The 13,144-nt window shown below is 29.3% G+C and overlaps 2 protein-coding genes across 2 annotated transcripts; one reads left to right on the forward strand and one right to left on the reverse strand.

Annotated features, from left to right (window-relative positions):
* Nucleotides 1-1,105: 1,105 nt before the first annotated feature.
* On the reverse strand, nucleotides 1,106-5,454 carry LOC119681589 (polyadenylate-binding protein-like). The gene is made up of 2 exons (XM_038094830.1): nucleotides 4,103-5,454; nucleotides 1,106-1,397 (listed from the first exon to the last, which is right to left on the reverse strand). The coding sequence occupies exons 1-2, from the start codon at nucleotides 4,829-4,831 to the stop codon at nucleotides 1,173-1,175; spliced, it is 954 nt and encodes a 317-aa protein (XP_037950758.1). The 5' UTR covers nucleotides 4,832-5,454; the 3' UTR covers nucleotides 1,106-1,172.
* A 1,560-nt stretch (nucleotides 5,455-7,014) lies between these two features.
* On the forward strand, nucleotides 7,015-12,094 carry LOC119680128. The gene is made up of 4 exons (XM_038092804.1): nucleotides 7,015-8,716; nucleotides 8,774-8,809; nucleotides 8,873-10,165; nucleotides 10,218-12,094. Exons 1-4 carry the CDS (start codon nucleotides 7,060-7,062, stop codon nucleotides 11,933-11,935), a joined length of 4,704 nt encoding a protein of 1,567 aa, XP_037948732.1. The 5' UTR covers nucleotides 7,015-7,059; the 3' UTR covers nucleotides 11,936-12,094.
* The last annotated feature ends 1,050 nt before the right edge of the window (nucleotides 12,095-13,144 follow it).

Genomic DNA, 13,144 nt, shown 5'->3' on the forward strand with positions numbered 1-13,144 from the left:
CTAAATCAAAACTTAAAAATAAAATTTTGGGAATTTTCTATGTGTTTTTTAATTTTAATTTAAGCTCAAATAAAAAGAGATTCTCCTTTATTTAATACTTTAATCCTTTAAATACAATTTCATACGTTTTCGGTTTTTCTTCTTTTGTTTTTGTTTGTTTTCTTTTCTTTTGTTTTGTTTTGTTTTTGTTTTTGTTTTTCAACATTTTCTTTGAGACATTTGTTTTTGTTTTGTTTATACATATCTTGAATTTTTCTTTCCTTTAATTACAGTAAACATAATTTGCAACAATTTACATGTATGCATTTAAATGTTTTTTTTGTTGTTTTTATTTGCCTTGTATTTTATTCTTTTCTTTATTTAATTTTATTTCATTTATTTTTTTCAATACATACATTTTACGTTTTTTGTAATTTTTTCTTAATATGTAATATAGTAATAGTTAAATAATTATTTAATTATAGAATAAATTTGAATAGTTACTTTATTTAAAAATCCAATCAATATAATTTTATCATTTTTGCGTTTTTAATAATTTTTTAAAATTCTTTTTTTGCATTTTTATCAAATTCAATTTCAATTTCAAAATTTAGCAATAATTTTTGTGTTTAATTTTTTTTTTATATGTATTTAATTAATTTTTAACATCGAAGCATTTTTATGATTATATAAAGGGTTTATATATAGGGTGCATATTATAAGTAATAGATGTTCTAAATTTTTTTATAAGATATATATAAATATTTATATATATATATATAATATGTATAATACATTAAGATCTACTTAATGTTTCCATTTTTGTTTCCTACGAAAGCATATTTAGTGCTTACTAATTTATTTTTATATAATTAATTAAAATGTTTATATTAACGGAAATGTGTTCAATACAATTTTTCATTAACTTGCTTTTTCATTTATTTTCTTTTATGTATAATAAAACTCGAAACGAACATCTAATTTCAAAAACTATGCATATATAGTGTAAATTTTAAATTTTAAATTTCTACAAACTTATGTGTCTTTCTGTATTGGGAGCGTTCTTGCAGTTACGTGTATGAGTAGTGTTTTATAAGGTATAATTTTTAATTATAATATATTTTAACCTGTTTATTTTTGTTTTGAATGCAACGTATACGCTGCTTCCAATGCTTCAGGCTATTATAATAATTTTAGTAGTAGAAGACTTGACCAGGCTTCTGCCTTTTACGTTCTTCTAACTTGCGATTGATTTCCTGTTGACGTTCAATTTTGTTTAGCGCACGTGCAACATACAAAAATTTATTGTCTCCCAGCTGCTTGCCATTCAGTCCAATAACTGCAGCTAAAGCTGACTGTGGACTTTCAAAAGCGACAAAACCAAAGCGTCGGGAGCGTCCCTCTTCATCAAGCATAACCTAAAAGTAATAGACAGTATGAATATTTTGTCAATATATATTTAATTACTTTAAATAAAGACTATATAATATATAGTAATATATAATAAGAATATAATATTATTTACAGTATCTTAATATATTTTTAATATATTCTTAAACAAGCTAATTGATCAATTGTTTAAATAATACATAATTTTATAAATTATTATTAAAAAAATATATTTCATTGTCAACAATATTTTGACCATTGTCTATATCCATCTATAGTCTATAATCATCTTAGGAATATAAAGATGACGATCTATAGTTTATCTTCACTCCCTAACAATCCCATCCTTTCACAAACAACAATAACCAATCCATATCCTAACCCCTGTATTCGTCATGTCATTCCTTTCGACTATCTGATTTACAGATCCTCACGGGCAACAACAACAACAACAAAATTTATATTCATCTAAAGATGACTAGACTATAATTATAGTCATCTTAAGATGACTAGACTATGATTATAGTCATCTTAAGATGACTAGACTATGATTATAGTCATCTCAAGATGACTAGACTATGACTATAGTCATCTTAAGATGACTAGACTATGACTATAGTCATCTTAAGATGACTAGACTATGATTATAGTCATCTCAAGATGACTAGACTATGACTATAGTCATCTCAAGATGACTAGACTACGACTATAGTCATCTCAACATGACTAGACTATGACTATGACCAAATAGACCGTTTAAAATATATAAATAAAATTTGGTTTTTTAAACAATTTATTGGGCACAAATACAATCCTGGGGCGAAGCTGAGGATTGATTAGTAAGCCAAGGATCCAGGAAGTCAATCACTTACTGAAAAGCATGGATAAATTTAAATTCCAACGCACTCAATAAGCATAAATTCAGTCTTAAAATAACTATATGAACGCCCTGTTAGTATGGTGCGTATGTACTAGAAATATGACACACAGGATCCGGATTCAAAGCCTATCAAGGGCTGGTTTAAAAACAAACTTTTAAAAATTTTTACAAAAATGCTTGAAAGATCTGTCTAAGAAGTAAAGCTACAAGCATAGAACTAAGGAGCTTATCCGTGGCTTAGAGAATTAGTCAACAAAGTTGATTGAAAGAACTTTTGACGTCGGCATGACTGCTTATACAAAATTAATTTAATAAATATACATCTACTGTTTTTCTTAATACAATATTTCTATGAAATGCTTATAATCTATAATGCAGACAAGAACTGCCAGATTTACGTCCCGGAGCCACTTGTCGCCAGTCACGAATGAATGACGTTCAACACATCCCAAAGGGACTTCACAAGCAGGTCCCAGCGAGGTATAACAGCAGAAAATTAGTTATAATTCCGAAACAGAGCAAGACCTATTGTTTATGTGGATAAGACTTTACTAAAGCTATTAATCACTAAATTAAGCTATAAAAAAGAATCAATTTTATGTATAAAATAAGAAATAGAAATTATTTCTTAAAAATAAGAATTTCGAATTATATATCATTTACTTTATCAAAAATACCTAAAAACAGTTATATAAAGTTTAATTTGTTCTATGAACAAACAACATTAAGTTATTTTACATCCTGGAGGCTAGTTTAAATTGAAAAAGCGGATCAGCTTATTTCTCGAATGTTATTGTGTTTGCAAATTAATAAGTTTCGTTTGCTCAATAACGTTTAACAATGCTGGATATCTATTGTGACCACAACAGCAATATTAATTATAACATGTACAATATAGAGTTTGAAAAGCGTCTGAATTACGTCCCAGAATTACCCAAATTTACAGACAACAACGTGCCGTTCACCACGTAAAATTAGGAAAGCATGTCTACTTTTAACTACAATAAACATGTCAATATAGACACACTTTCATACGATTGTTACAGTTTCTGTAATATTATAACTCTAGATGAAAATATACAACAGATCTATAACCCAGTTTCCCTTGCTTTCTGGCTTAGATAAATATAAGTCGTTAGGTACTAAGTCTATTTATTTTTCTCACTCCCCTGATTACTGGACTGAAGTTTTCACAATGCTGTGGAAATCTTCTTCATTCATTTCTAAGATGTGGTTTAGTAGATTCAAGTATCACACGGTGGTTTTCAATGCTTCCACCTACTGTGAAAAAAAAAAAACAACAGAAAATTGCAATATAGATTAGAATTTATAGATGCTGTTTTGAGATCATTTGTATTATTATCTTAATACTCATATTATCCAGCATTGGATAATAGGCTAATGAAAATATCTGGATTTGCTCTTAATTAAATTAGTAATAATTTAAACAGTATATATTTAATAAATTCGTTTCCGTTAGAGCACTTAGGAAAAAATTTTTAAATCAGGTTAATTATATATTGAAAATAGTACGTAAAAATATAGTTCAAGGTTTTTCTAAAAGCTAACGAACTTAATGAATTATGAAACATTATAAACAATCACCCCGCAAATTCTAAGGATGAAGAAAACAGCATTTAATTACAGTCGAAACTAAGTAAATCAAGTGAGGACATGCGCAGACTGTCACGCCAGGAAACAGAAAATTCAGTGAAAAAACTAGGAACGTAAAAAAATGTGATATAAAACAAGAGTTAAACTCCTTCATATAAAAAAATTGTCATATGCATATCAGCAAAACTTTTATATATAAACACTCTAATCTTTCTTCAAAATAATAGATATATTCCTTACCTTATGGCTAGTGATGCGCCCATACGGTTCAAACATTTCCCGCAAATGCTGCTCTGTAAAATCGTCATTTAGATTTTTCACATACAAATTCCTGAACTGTGATGCCTTCTCCTGTTCCCGATCACGACGTGGTATGAACTTGACAACTACAACCTTTTGGTTGTTGCACAGCATGCCATTAACCTTTTCGATAGCAATGCGTGCAGCTTCTTCGGAATCGAAATGCACATAACCATAGCCACGGGAATTGCCGTCTTCATCTTTGGCAACATTACAATTCAATATATTACCAAATGCAGAAAAAGTATCGTACACTGCCTTGTTGTCAATTGAACGTTCCAAGTTTTTAATGTAAATTTTGCCACTATCAGGTGAACTGGTGCTGGCGCCACTACCACCCGAACTTCCACCCAAATTTGGTGACAAAGAAGTTATATTGCCACTACCAACTCCCATAGCTGCATGTGGATGACGATTAATTCCACTTGAGTTGAGATGATGATTATTATTGCCCACTTGATGTGCACCGGGATGCGAGCCGTGATGGCTTAATGGACCAGCGGCTTGGCCAGATGCATGGTGATGCATCTGAGGGTGGTGTGCAGACAATGCCGGATGACCTGCAGCTGCTGCAAGTGAAGCAGCATGATGATTGATAGTTGGATGTTGTTGTTGATAGTGATGATTGGCAGCTGGATTTCCGCGAAACGTCATTGAATTTACAAACATGATTGGCGGCACTTGCTTGTGTAACGTGGTGACTGCAACTGAACTATTCTAATTGCTTAAGTAGTTTATATTTAGGATTATATAAACTGCAGGAAAATATATTGTTTACAGATGCTCCGAATTCCAGGATTTGTTTGTTTGGTTTCTTATGCTAATTTGCTGATTTATCACAACGTATACTCCGTCCGTGTGTTCGTTTTGCAAAAAATCGTTTATGTCGATTTTTCTTTTTTTTTTTTGCTTTTCTTTAACGTTTTTTTCTTTGTTAAGTAAAAATTGTGGAGTTGCTTTCACTTTTTGTTTTTTTTTTATTGATTAAAATTATATTACTTTTGTTTATTTACTTAAGTGGAATTAATTTTACTTTGTTTATAACGTTTTTAAGAATTTTTTAATGATTTTTTGCAAAACGCAAACACAAAAAACTATATTATTGGATTTTTGACGAATACGTGCGAACAGCAAGAAAATGCAGCCAAAGAAACTATTTCGTCCCAGCAAAATATGTAATGCTTTTCACAAAATCAAAATGGACGTCAAATATTCGAAAAATTCGAAGTTGATGCAATTAAATATTACAAAGCAATCTGCATTAAAATAAAGAACACTAAAAATTTTTTATTTTATTTTATAACACACTATTTGGTTAAACTAAATATACATTATTTTTTATATTCGAAAAATTAAAAATTTTTACAATAAAATATTTCAAAGCAATCTGCTCTAAAATATTTAACTCCATATATTTTTTATTTTATTTTAGAATAAAATTTAATATAATATAAAATAAAATTTATACATTAAATTACATAAACTTGTCAATAAGTGATAATATTAATAAAAATATAATAATTTTTTATATGTCCTTATATAAGAATATATAATATATTTATACATAATATATTCTCAAGAACGTAAAAACGCAAGCATATAAAACTACAAATTGCACTGTTATATTCAAGTATGCATACCAAATTTTGGTCTGCAGACATATATGCGGTAATACATTTTCCAACGTTTACATTATAATGAGCTCATTTATGCAGCTGATAGAACCTTTATAAACTTTTACAAACTTCACTTAATAATATATCACATAATAAAAATAAATACATGATATATTAAATCATTCATATACATTTTATATATCAATTACATAATCAACTAATAAAAACAAAAATTTTATTATATACTTACTTCCTCATTGCCTTTCTTTGCAGCTCAGCTGTTGTTTATTTACATTTAACATATCAAGCACATGACAAATATTTCAACTTTTGGTGATATGCCTTGTGGGAAATTTGTTTTTAAGGGTTGCATTTGACAATTTCTGTCTAGGCCATGTGCGAGTTTGAGTAAGTTGGTGGTAAATTGAGGGAAATAGTATATTATGTCGATATGGCAGGGAATGTTGATATTTACCAGAATTTCGCGTATAGTGACTTAGATAAAAATTAAGTAAATTAGGTGTTATCATTGTGAAAAAATTATAAGATTTTTATTAAAAAAATAAATAATATTTAAAAACTTTTAATCAAAAGTTATAAGTGCAATATATAAATATTTACATTAGTGCAGTACAAAAAATTCCTAGGAAATTTCAATTTATTTTACCTCAATTTACTTTAACTCGCACACGGCCTTAGTTTTATTAAAGTATTTCATATATTTTAAAGGTATTCCATGTTTTTTCTTCTCTTGACAATTTTGACTAACAAAAGATCGTCAACGCCAAAAACTAAACTAGTATATATTATTTTATGTACTATTATACTATTATTGTTTTATGTATATAATGACAGTACACAATCTGTACAACTTTAATATAAATAAGATTAAAAATGTTTTTAAAATCACCAATCAATTATTGGGAAAGGTTAAAAAAGTAAAATAAGTTTTGTTATTATAAAAAGTTTCACTACAACTGTAATTCCAGTCTTACAATATCTATTTACTATTTTTTCAATACGTAAATCCAATAAACAATAATTAAAAAATACATAATTTGAGATTTAAGAAATCAGCTGACCCGTTCTATCTTATGGAAAACAATATATTTGATTGTATTTTTTATATATTTAACTTCACGTACATTCTTCAATACCCTTATATTTATTAGTGTAAACTCCTAACTGTGATTTCTGAACTTTGGCAACTCTACCACTTTTGACGTTTCGCATTAATTTCAGCGCGAATTGTTTGCGAATTTGTAAATGTTGTTATCATAAATGTTAGAGGAAAGTATTTGTGCGAGTCCTCAAAGGGAGCGTAGATCGGTGCACAAAAAATGGTTGGCACGACAAAACAGGAGCCACCAAGAGCACGGTGACGCAAATACTTCCACAACAGAATCAAAAGAATTTTGTGTCAGCACAGGCAAAGCAGAAAGAGAAACTTCGCTGTTGAATAATCTTTATTTTGATACAAATCTATCGGAAACGAATAAAAACCAAAAGTTCAATTTAATGGAGTTTAACGTATTCGAAGATTTGGAAGATTTAGCAGCTGCTGATCATTTATGCTCTGCGCAGGCGCAACCGAAAAGCCAAAAACTCAAACATGCAGCCAACCAAGAGTTTAAAGATTGCAACAAATTGCTAGAAGAAGAAACGTTAACAAAAGATCAACTTGAAGAATTACTTAAAGATAATAATAAAATTTCAGGTACAGAAATAAATAATATACAAGTGAACGTTTCACCACCCACAGATCAAAATTTAAATGAGTTCAATAAACAGGAACCAGTTATCACAGAGACGGAACTATTATTTTGTTGGGAGCAGGTTGAGGAAGTGGTTTCAAAACTTAATAAGAGTCAAACATTGTGTGAACAAACTGTACAATCACCGAATTCAACAAAAAAAAAATCTGTCGTTGAATTGATATTAGATGATTTTTGTTCACCACCTAATAGACATTCACAATCCAGTGCCACAAATGAAAATATAGATAAAACGCCAACATTTCTACATAAACGTAAACCTTTCAGCACCTACAGTCGAAAATCGCTCTTTGTAAATAAAGGAAATTCAGCCCAAAAACTTGGGGATTATAGTGCAGTGCTAGTACATTCAGTTGGACCACATAATGTTGGTAAAGATGTACGCGATGACTGTTCTGGCTCGATCATACAAAAGCAGCAGTCAACGTTGGAACCTATTGAAGCTGTCTCTGTAAATATAAATAATAAATATGAAAATAGTGCAATTCTAGTTCGTTCAATTTCACCACATAATGTTGATGAAGGCGTAAGCAATGCTTCTTCTAACTTGTCAGTACAAGAGGAACCAGCATTACAGCCAATTAATGCTAATGCGATAAATATGAATAATTCACTTAGATTATGTGAGAATTTACAAAATTTAAGTACGTTCTTTACACAAGATTCAGACACACCGACTGAAGTAAATAACACACCTGCAACGACGCAAGCAGAAAATTATTTAACACCATTGGGAGCTAGACAAGATTTAGACATACCGAGTGAAGTACTTTCCACGGCTATAACGACGCAAGCAGAAAATTATTTAACACCTTCAGGAGGTAGACAAAATTCAGACATACCTAATGAAGTACATTCCACGGCTATAACGACGCAAGCAGAAAATTATTTAACACCTTTGGAAAGTAGACAAGATTCAAATATACCGAGCGAAGTACATTCTACAGCTACAACGACGCAAGCAGAAAATTATTTAACACCTTTGGAAAGTACTTTCTATACTAAGACTATGGAAATAATGCGTATATGGGAAGAAATTAAGATTATTCGACAGCATATTGAAGATAATCCGCGATCTTTTGAATTTGTAGATCTTAATGGATTTGAAGAACGAGGCGGTGATATAAATAATGAACTCAAAACAGAAATTTACTTTGGCATAGGTAAGTTAAAGTTGATTGATATCTGTTTAATACATATAATTAATTTTCATTTTTTAGCTGGTAGCAGTGAAAATTTAAATCAGTTAAGCCCAGGTTGGTTTCATGCTTTGCTTAAAACAATATACATTAACATATATAATATTGTGTTTTTTATAGTTAAACAAAATTTGGACACTGCTGATAATCTTTTCGAAGATTGCGAACATGAATGGAATGATGATTGTGAGTTTTTTATTAATTATAAAACACAAAAAAACTGTGATATAAATATAAACGCTGAAAGAGGAAATATTTCGAAAAGTGATACTTTAAAATCACTCAATTTAAAAACGAATATTGAAGAGGAAAACTCTGTACAGTTGTTAGAGAATATTCAATTCAGTGAATGGATATTTGACGATCTTGCAGTATCTGAAACAAATGTAATCAACCAATGTGATACTAATATGGCAATTATGTCGGAGGAAAAATATCAAGGATTTTCTACAGCATCTAACAAAAATATAAATATATCAAAAGAAGCTCAGTTGAGAGCACAAAAAATTCTAATGGATTTGCCTGAATTACCTTTAGAAAAGATAAATAAAAGTAATTTTGAAGTACCAAGTCCTTCTATAGTCAATCAATGTGATACTAATGTGAAAGTTATAGCAGAGGATAAACATCAAAGATTTTCTACAGCATCAAATAAGAATATAAATATATCAAAAGAAGCTCAGTTGAGAGCACAAAAAATTCTAATGGATTTGCCTGAATTACCTCTAGAAAAAATAAGGAAAAGTAATTTTGAAGCACCTAGTCCTTCTAAAGTCAATCAATGTGATACTAATATGAAAGTTATAGCGAAGGATAAATATCAAGGATTTTCTACAGCATCTAATAAAAATATAAATATATCAAAAGAAGCTCAGTTAAGAGCACAAAAGATACTAATGGATTTGCCTGAATTACCTTTAGAAAAAATAAAGAAAAGTCATTTTGAAGCACCGAGTCCCCTTATAAATAATCAATGTCATACGAATATGAAAGTTATAGCGGAGGATAAATATCAAGGATTTTCTACGGCATCAAATAAAAATATAAATATATCAAAAGAAGCTCAGTTGAGAGCACAAAAGATTCTTATGGATTTGCCTGAATTACCTTTAGAAAAGATAAAGAAAAGTCATTTTGAAGCACCTAGTCTCCCTATAAATAATCAATGTCATACGAATATGAAAGTTATAGCGGAGGATAAATATCAAGGATTTTCTACAGCATCAAATAAGAATATAAATATATCAAAAGAAGCTCAGTTGAGAGCACAAAAGATTCTTATGGATTTGCCTGAATTACCTTCAGAAAAGTTAATGAAAAATTCTTTTGAAGTAGTTAGTACTCTTGAAACCGCAGCAACTTCGACAGATACAAAGTTATTTCCGTTAAAGACTAACAATAATACATCATTAGGTAAGTATTTTATTGTATAAATTATAACTAAATAAAGAATATGAAATTTTAGATGTACAACCAGGACTTTCAAATGCCTCAACATTAAATAAATATTTATCTAATAATGCTGATGATTTCCCTGATCTTTTAAATACATACACTGAAAATCGATTAACAATTCCAAATAGTAACGCAGATTTTGTAAATACTAATATTGGATTCCAAACAGCATCAAAAAAGTCTATTGCGATTTCTGAAAAAGCACAAGTAATAGCAAGTAAAATTTTAGCCGAACTTCCTGACATACCATTTACTAAAGAAACAGTGAAAGAACAGTCAGAGTGTGTGAGTTCAAGAAGTATAGCTTCAAAAAGTAAAATTAATGGTAGCCTATGTGATATGAACATAAACTATGATAATATGGTCTCAAAGGAAAATGTTGGCTTTCAAACAGCTTCTAAAAAGAATATAGAAATTTCTAAAGAAGCACGAGATAGAGCAAATAAGATTCTAGCTGAATTACCAGATTTACCTTATACAGTCAAAGGGACGCAAAACATAAACGAAATAAATAATGAAATAAAACATGAATCCAGTGATGTTATAAATGAACCAGTCATTATTACTACGAATACCTCTACTGCCAAAAATACTAACATGTCATCGAAAGGGAATATTGTTTTTCAAAGTGCAACAAATGAACCTATAACAATTTCTAAAGAAGCACCAGCTGGAACGAATAAAATTTTGTTGGAATTGCCTGATATATCATATAATGATACACAACTGAGGAGTACAAATAAAATAGACTGTGAAAATTATATAGACATCGAGCAAAATTTAAATAATATCACAAAAGAGAGCATGTCTTCTAAAGAGCTTATAAGTTTTGTTTTTGGTTCAGAACCAAAAACAAATAAAAATAAAATAATTCAAAATTTGGACACTGTTGAGAAAAATGATAGTTTGATCCTTGACAAAACGAAATCTACAACCACACGGTTGGGTAAGACAATAACTGATGTTAATACTTCCAAAACCACAGTAATTTTGGATGAAGTCGAATCAGCAGTAGAAACAATTATTCAACGAAAACGTGAGATGGAATGTGTTGAAGGAACACCTCCTCAACTAGTTCGAAAAAAAACCAAAACTCCAAATACGCGAAGTGGCAACAAAAAATTAAAATCAAACTTAAGTGATTTAGCAGTTCGTTCACCCTTAGATTCCAGTCAATTCTCCTCAATTATAACCAGAAAAAATTTACTCTCCTTGAGTAGAAAACGAAAACGAAATGCTAAGTCTGTTGTAAACGATGCCGAAAAGGGTGATGTATTTGAAACACCTAATAAAAAACAAAATATGATGAATGTAGGTTTAAATACGCCAGGTACACCTAATCTACAGGAGTTTTATAATTCAATATCAGGTAATGCAAGTACACCACTTAATAAAATTAAAAACGATACCACAACAACCAGTAAGAATGTTAATATTCATAAAGATATTGACTTAGCTGATGATATGCAAGTTATACATTGGGATAATTGCAATGATGAAACTTTAAATAAGTCACAATCTTTTGGTAAAACCACAAAACTGACAAATACATCACTTAGTAATGTAAGCTCTATGGAAGCGAATCCAACGCCACAACAACGTATTGAACGTTTGAATATGTATGGCAAAGCAACAACGGTTTCGCCAATTGCAATGAATTCTGTTCATAATTGCAGACCTTCCGGCCTAAGACGGAATCCAACAAAAACGACACAATTTAATATGTAATTAGCTAATTAGTTTGTATTAAATATAATTTAAAGTATTTGATTAATTTTTTAAAGTTTATTTACTGTTGAGATTGCTTAAATATAAGATGTTAAATATTTTTTCTTCCATAAATTTAGTAAATGATCAGTTTTTTTTTCATAACTTTGACATGTTTCCTAATTATCACTACATAATTTTAATTTCTTATCTTTTGTTTAACTATAAATAAAATAAATTAATTTGTTTTATTTGCACTTATCTTTTTTTTTTATTTTTTTTAAGTACCAGTGTACATTTAATGATTTTCAAATATAATCTTTTATTTTTGGTATAAAGTCAATATGCGTTTTAATAATATTTTATTTTATATAAAAGTCAAAATCAGAAAAGTATTTGAACCGATTTTATTGTATTCCATAAATTTTTGAATTATTTAGTATTATAAGATAATAGCATTATAAGATAATATATAAATAGTAGAAGTAGCGAGCTACACCTAATGCATTTTTATGTGCTGATTTACGTTTAGTATAATTATTATTAAGTGAGAGTCCCTAACAAGAGAAGTACTGAGGGACAATTTGCTAAACCATCTGAATTTAAATGCAACTCATAAGTTAATAAAGCTTATATATGGCTATAATTTTTAGTATACTAAGTCTGATAACTTCGCAATAGTTATGATAAAGTTAAGAATATTTTTTATGGTAGTGTTTTGTTTAAGCAAGGCCGGATTTTTTTAACACATACTCAGAGATAAGGTTTTATTTTTATCTCACTATTTTTTAAATTTGAACGAAAACATTTTTTTTTTAGTTAAAACTAGTATAAGAAATACTAATAAGCAATTTATAAGAGAAAATACAAAAAAAAAATATAACTAAAGCAACCATATATATGTACATATATATTTGGTAGCGGGTTCTACTTTCGCTTAAGATCGAGTACAGCTGTTTTGCGCTTAAGCTGTTGCTGATGAACATTTAGGGCGTCTTTGTCAAATTCTTTCGCTACATTGGTAATGATTAGGATATGTAGATCGCATTGGATGTCACAGGATATCAAAATCTCAATAGATGTCACAGGATATGTAGATCGCAATGGATGTCACAGGATGTCAAAATCACAATGGATGTTACAGGATATGTAAATTCCAATGAATGTCATAGAATATGTAGAACGCAATGGATATCACAGGAAGTACAAATGGCAATGGATGTTACTTCA

The sequence above is a fragment of the Teleopsis dalmanni genome, chromosome 2 (assembly GCF_002237135.1).
Source record: "Teleopsis dalmanni isolate 2A chromosome 2, ASM223713v2, whole genome shotgun sequence".
Classification (NCBI taxonomy): domain Eukaryota; kingdom Metazoa; phylum Arthropoda; class Insecta; order Diptera; family Diopsidae; genus Teleopsis; species Teleopsis dalmanni.

Excerpts from the sequence above, each read along its gene's own strand:
- LOC119680128 (XM_038092804.1), top strand. The coding sequence starts at position 7,060 with ATGTTAGAGGAAAGTATTTGTGCGAGTCCTCAAAGGGAGCGTAGATCG. Across the intron at positions 8,810-8,872 it reads TTTAAATCAGTTAAGCCCAG|TTAAACAAAATTTGGACACT; the intron begins GTTGGTTTCATG and ends TGTTTTTTATAG. Across the intron at positions 10,166-10,217 it reads TAACAATAATACATCATTAG|ATGTACAACCAGGACTTTCA; the intron begins GTAAGTATTTTA and ends ATGAAATTTTAG.
- LOC119681589 (XM_038094830.1), bottom strand. The coding sequence starts at position 4,831 with ATGTTTGTAAATTCAATGACGTTTCGCGGAAATCCAGCTGCCAATCAT. Across the intron at positions 1,398-4,102 it reads GGCGCATCACTAGCCATAAG|GTTATGCTTGATGAAGAGGG; the intron begins GTAAGGAATATA and ends TATTACTTTTAG.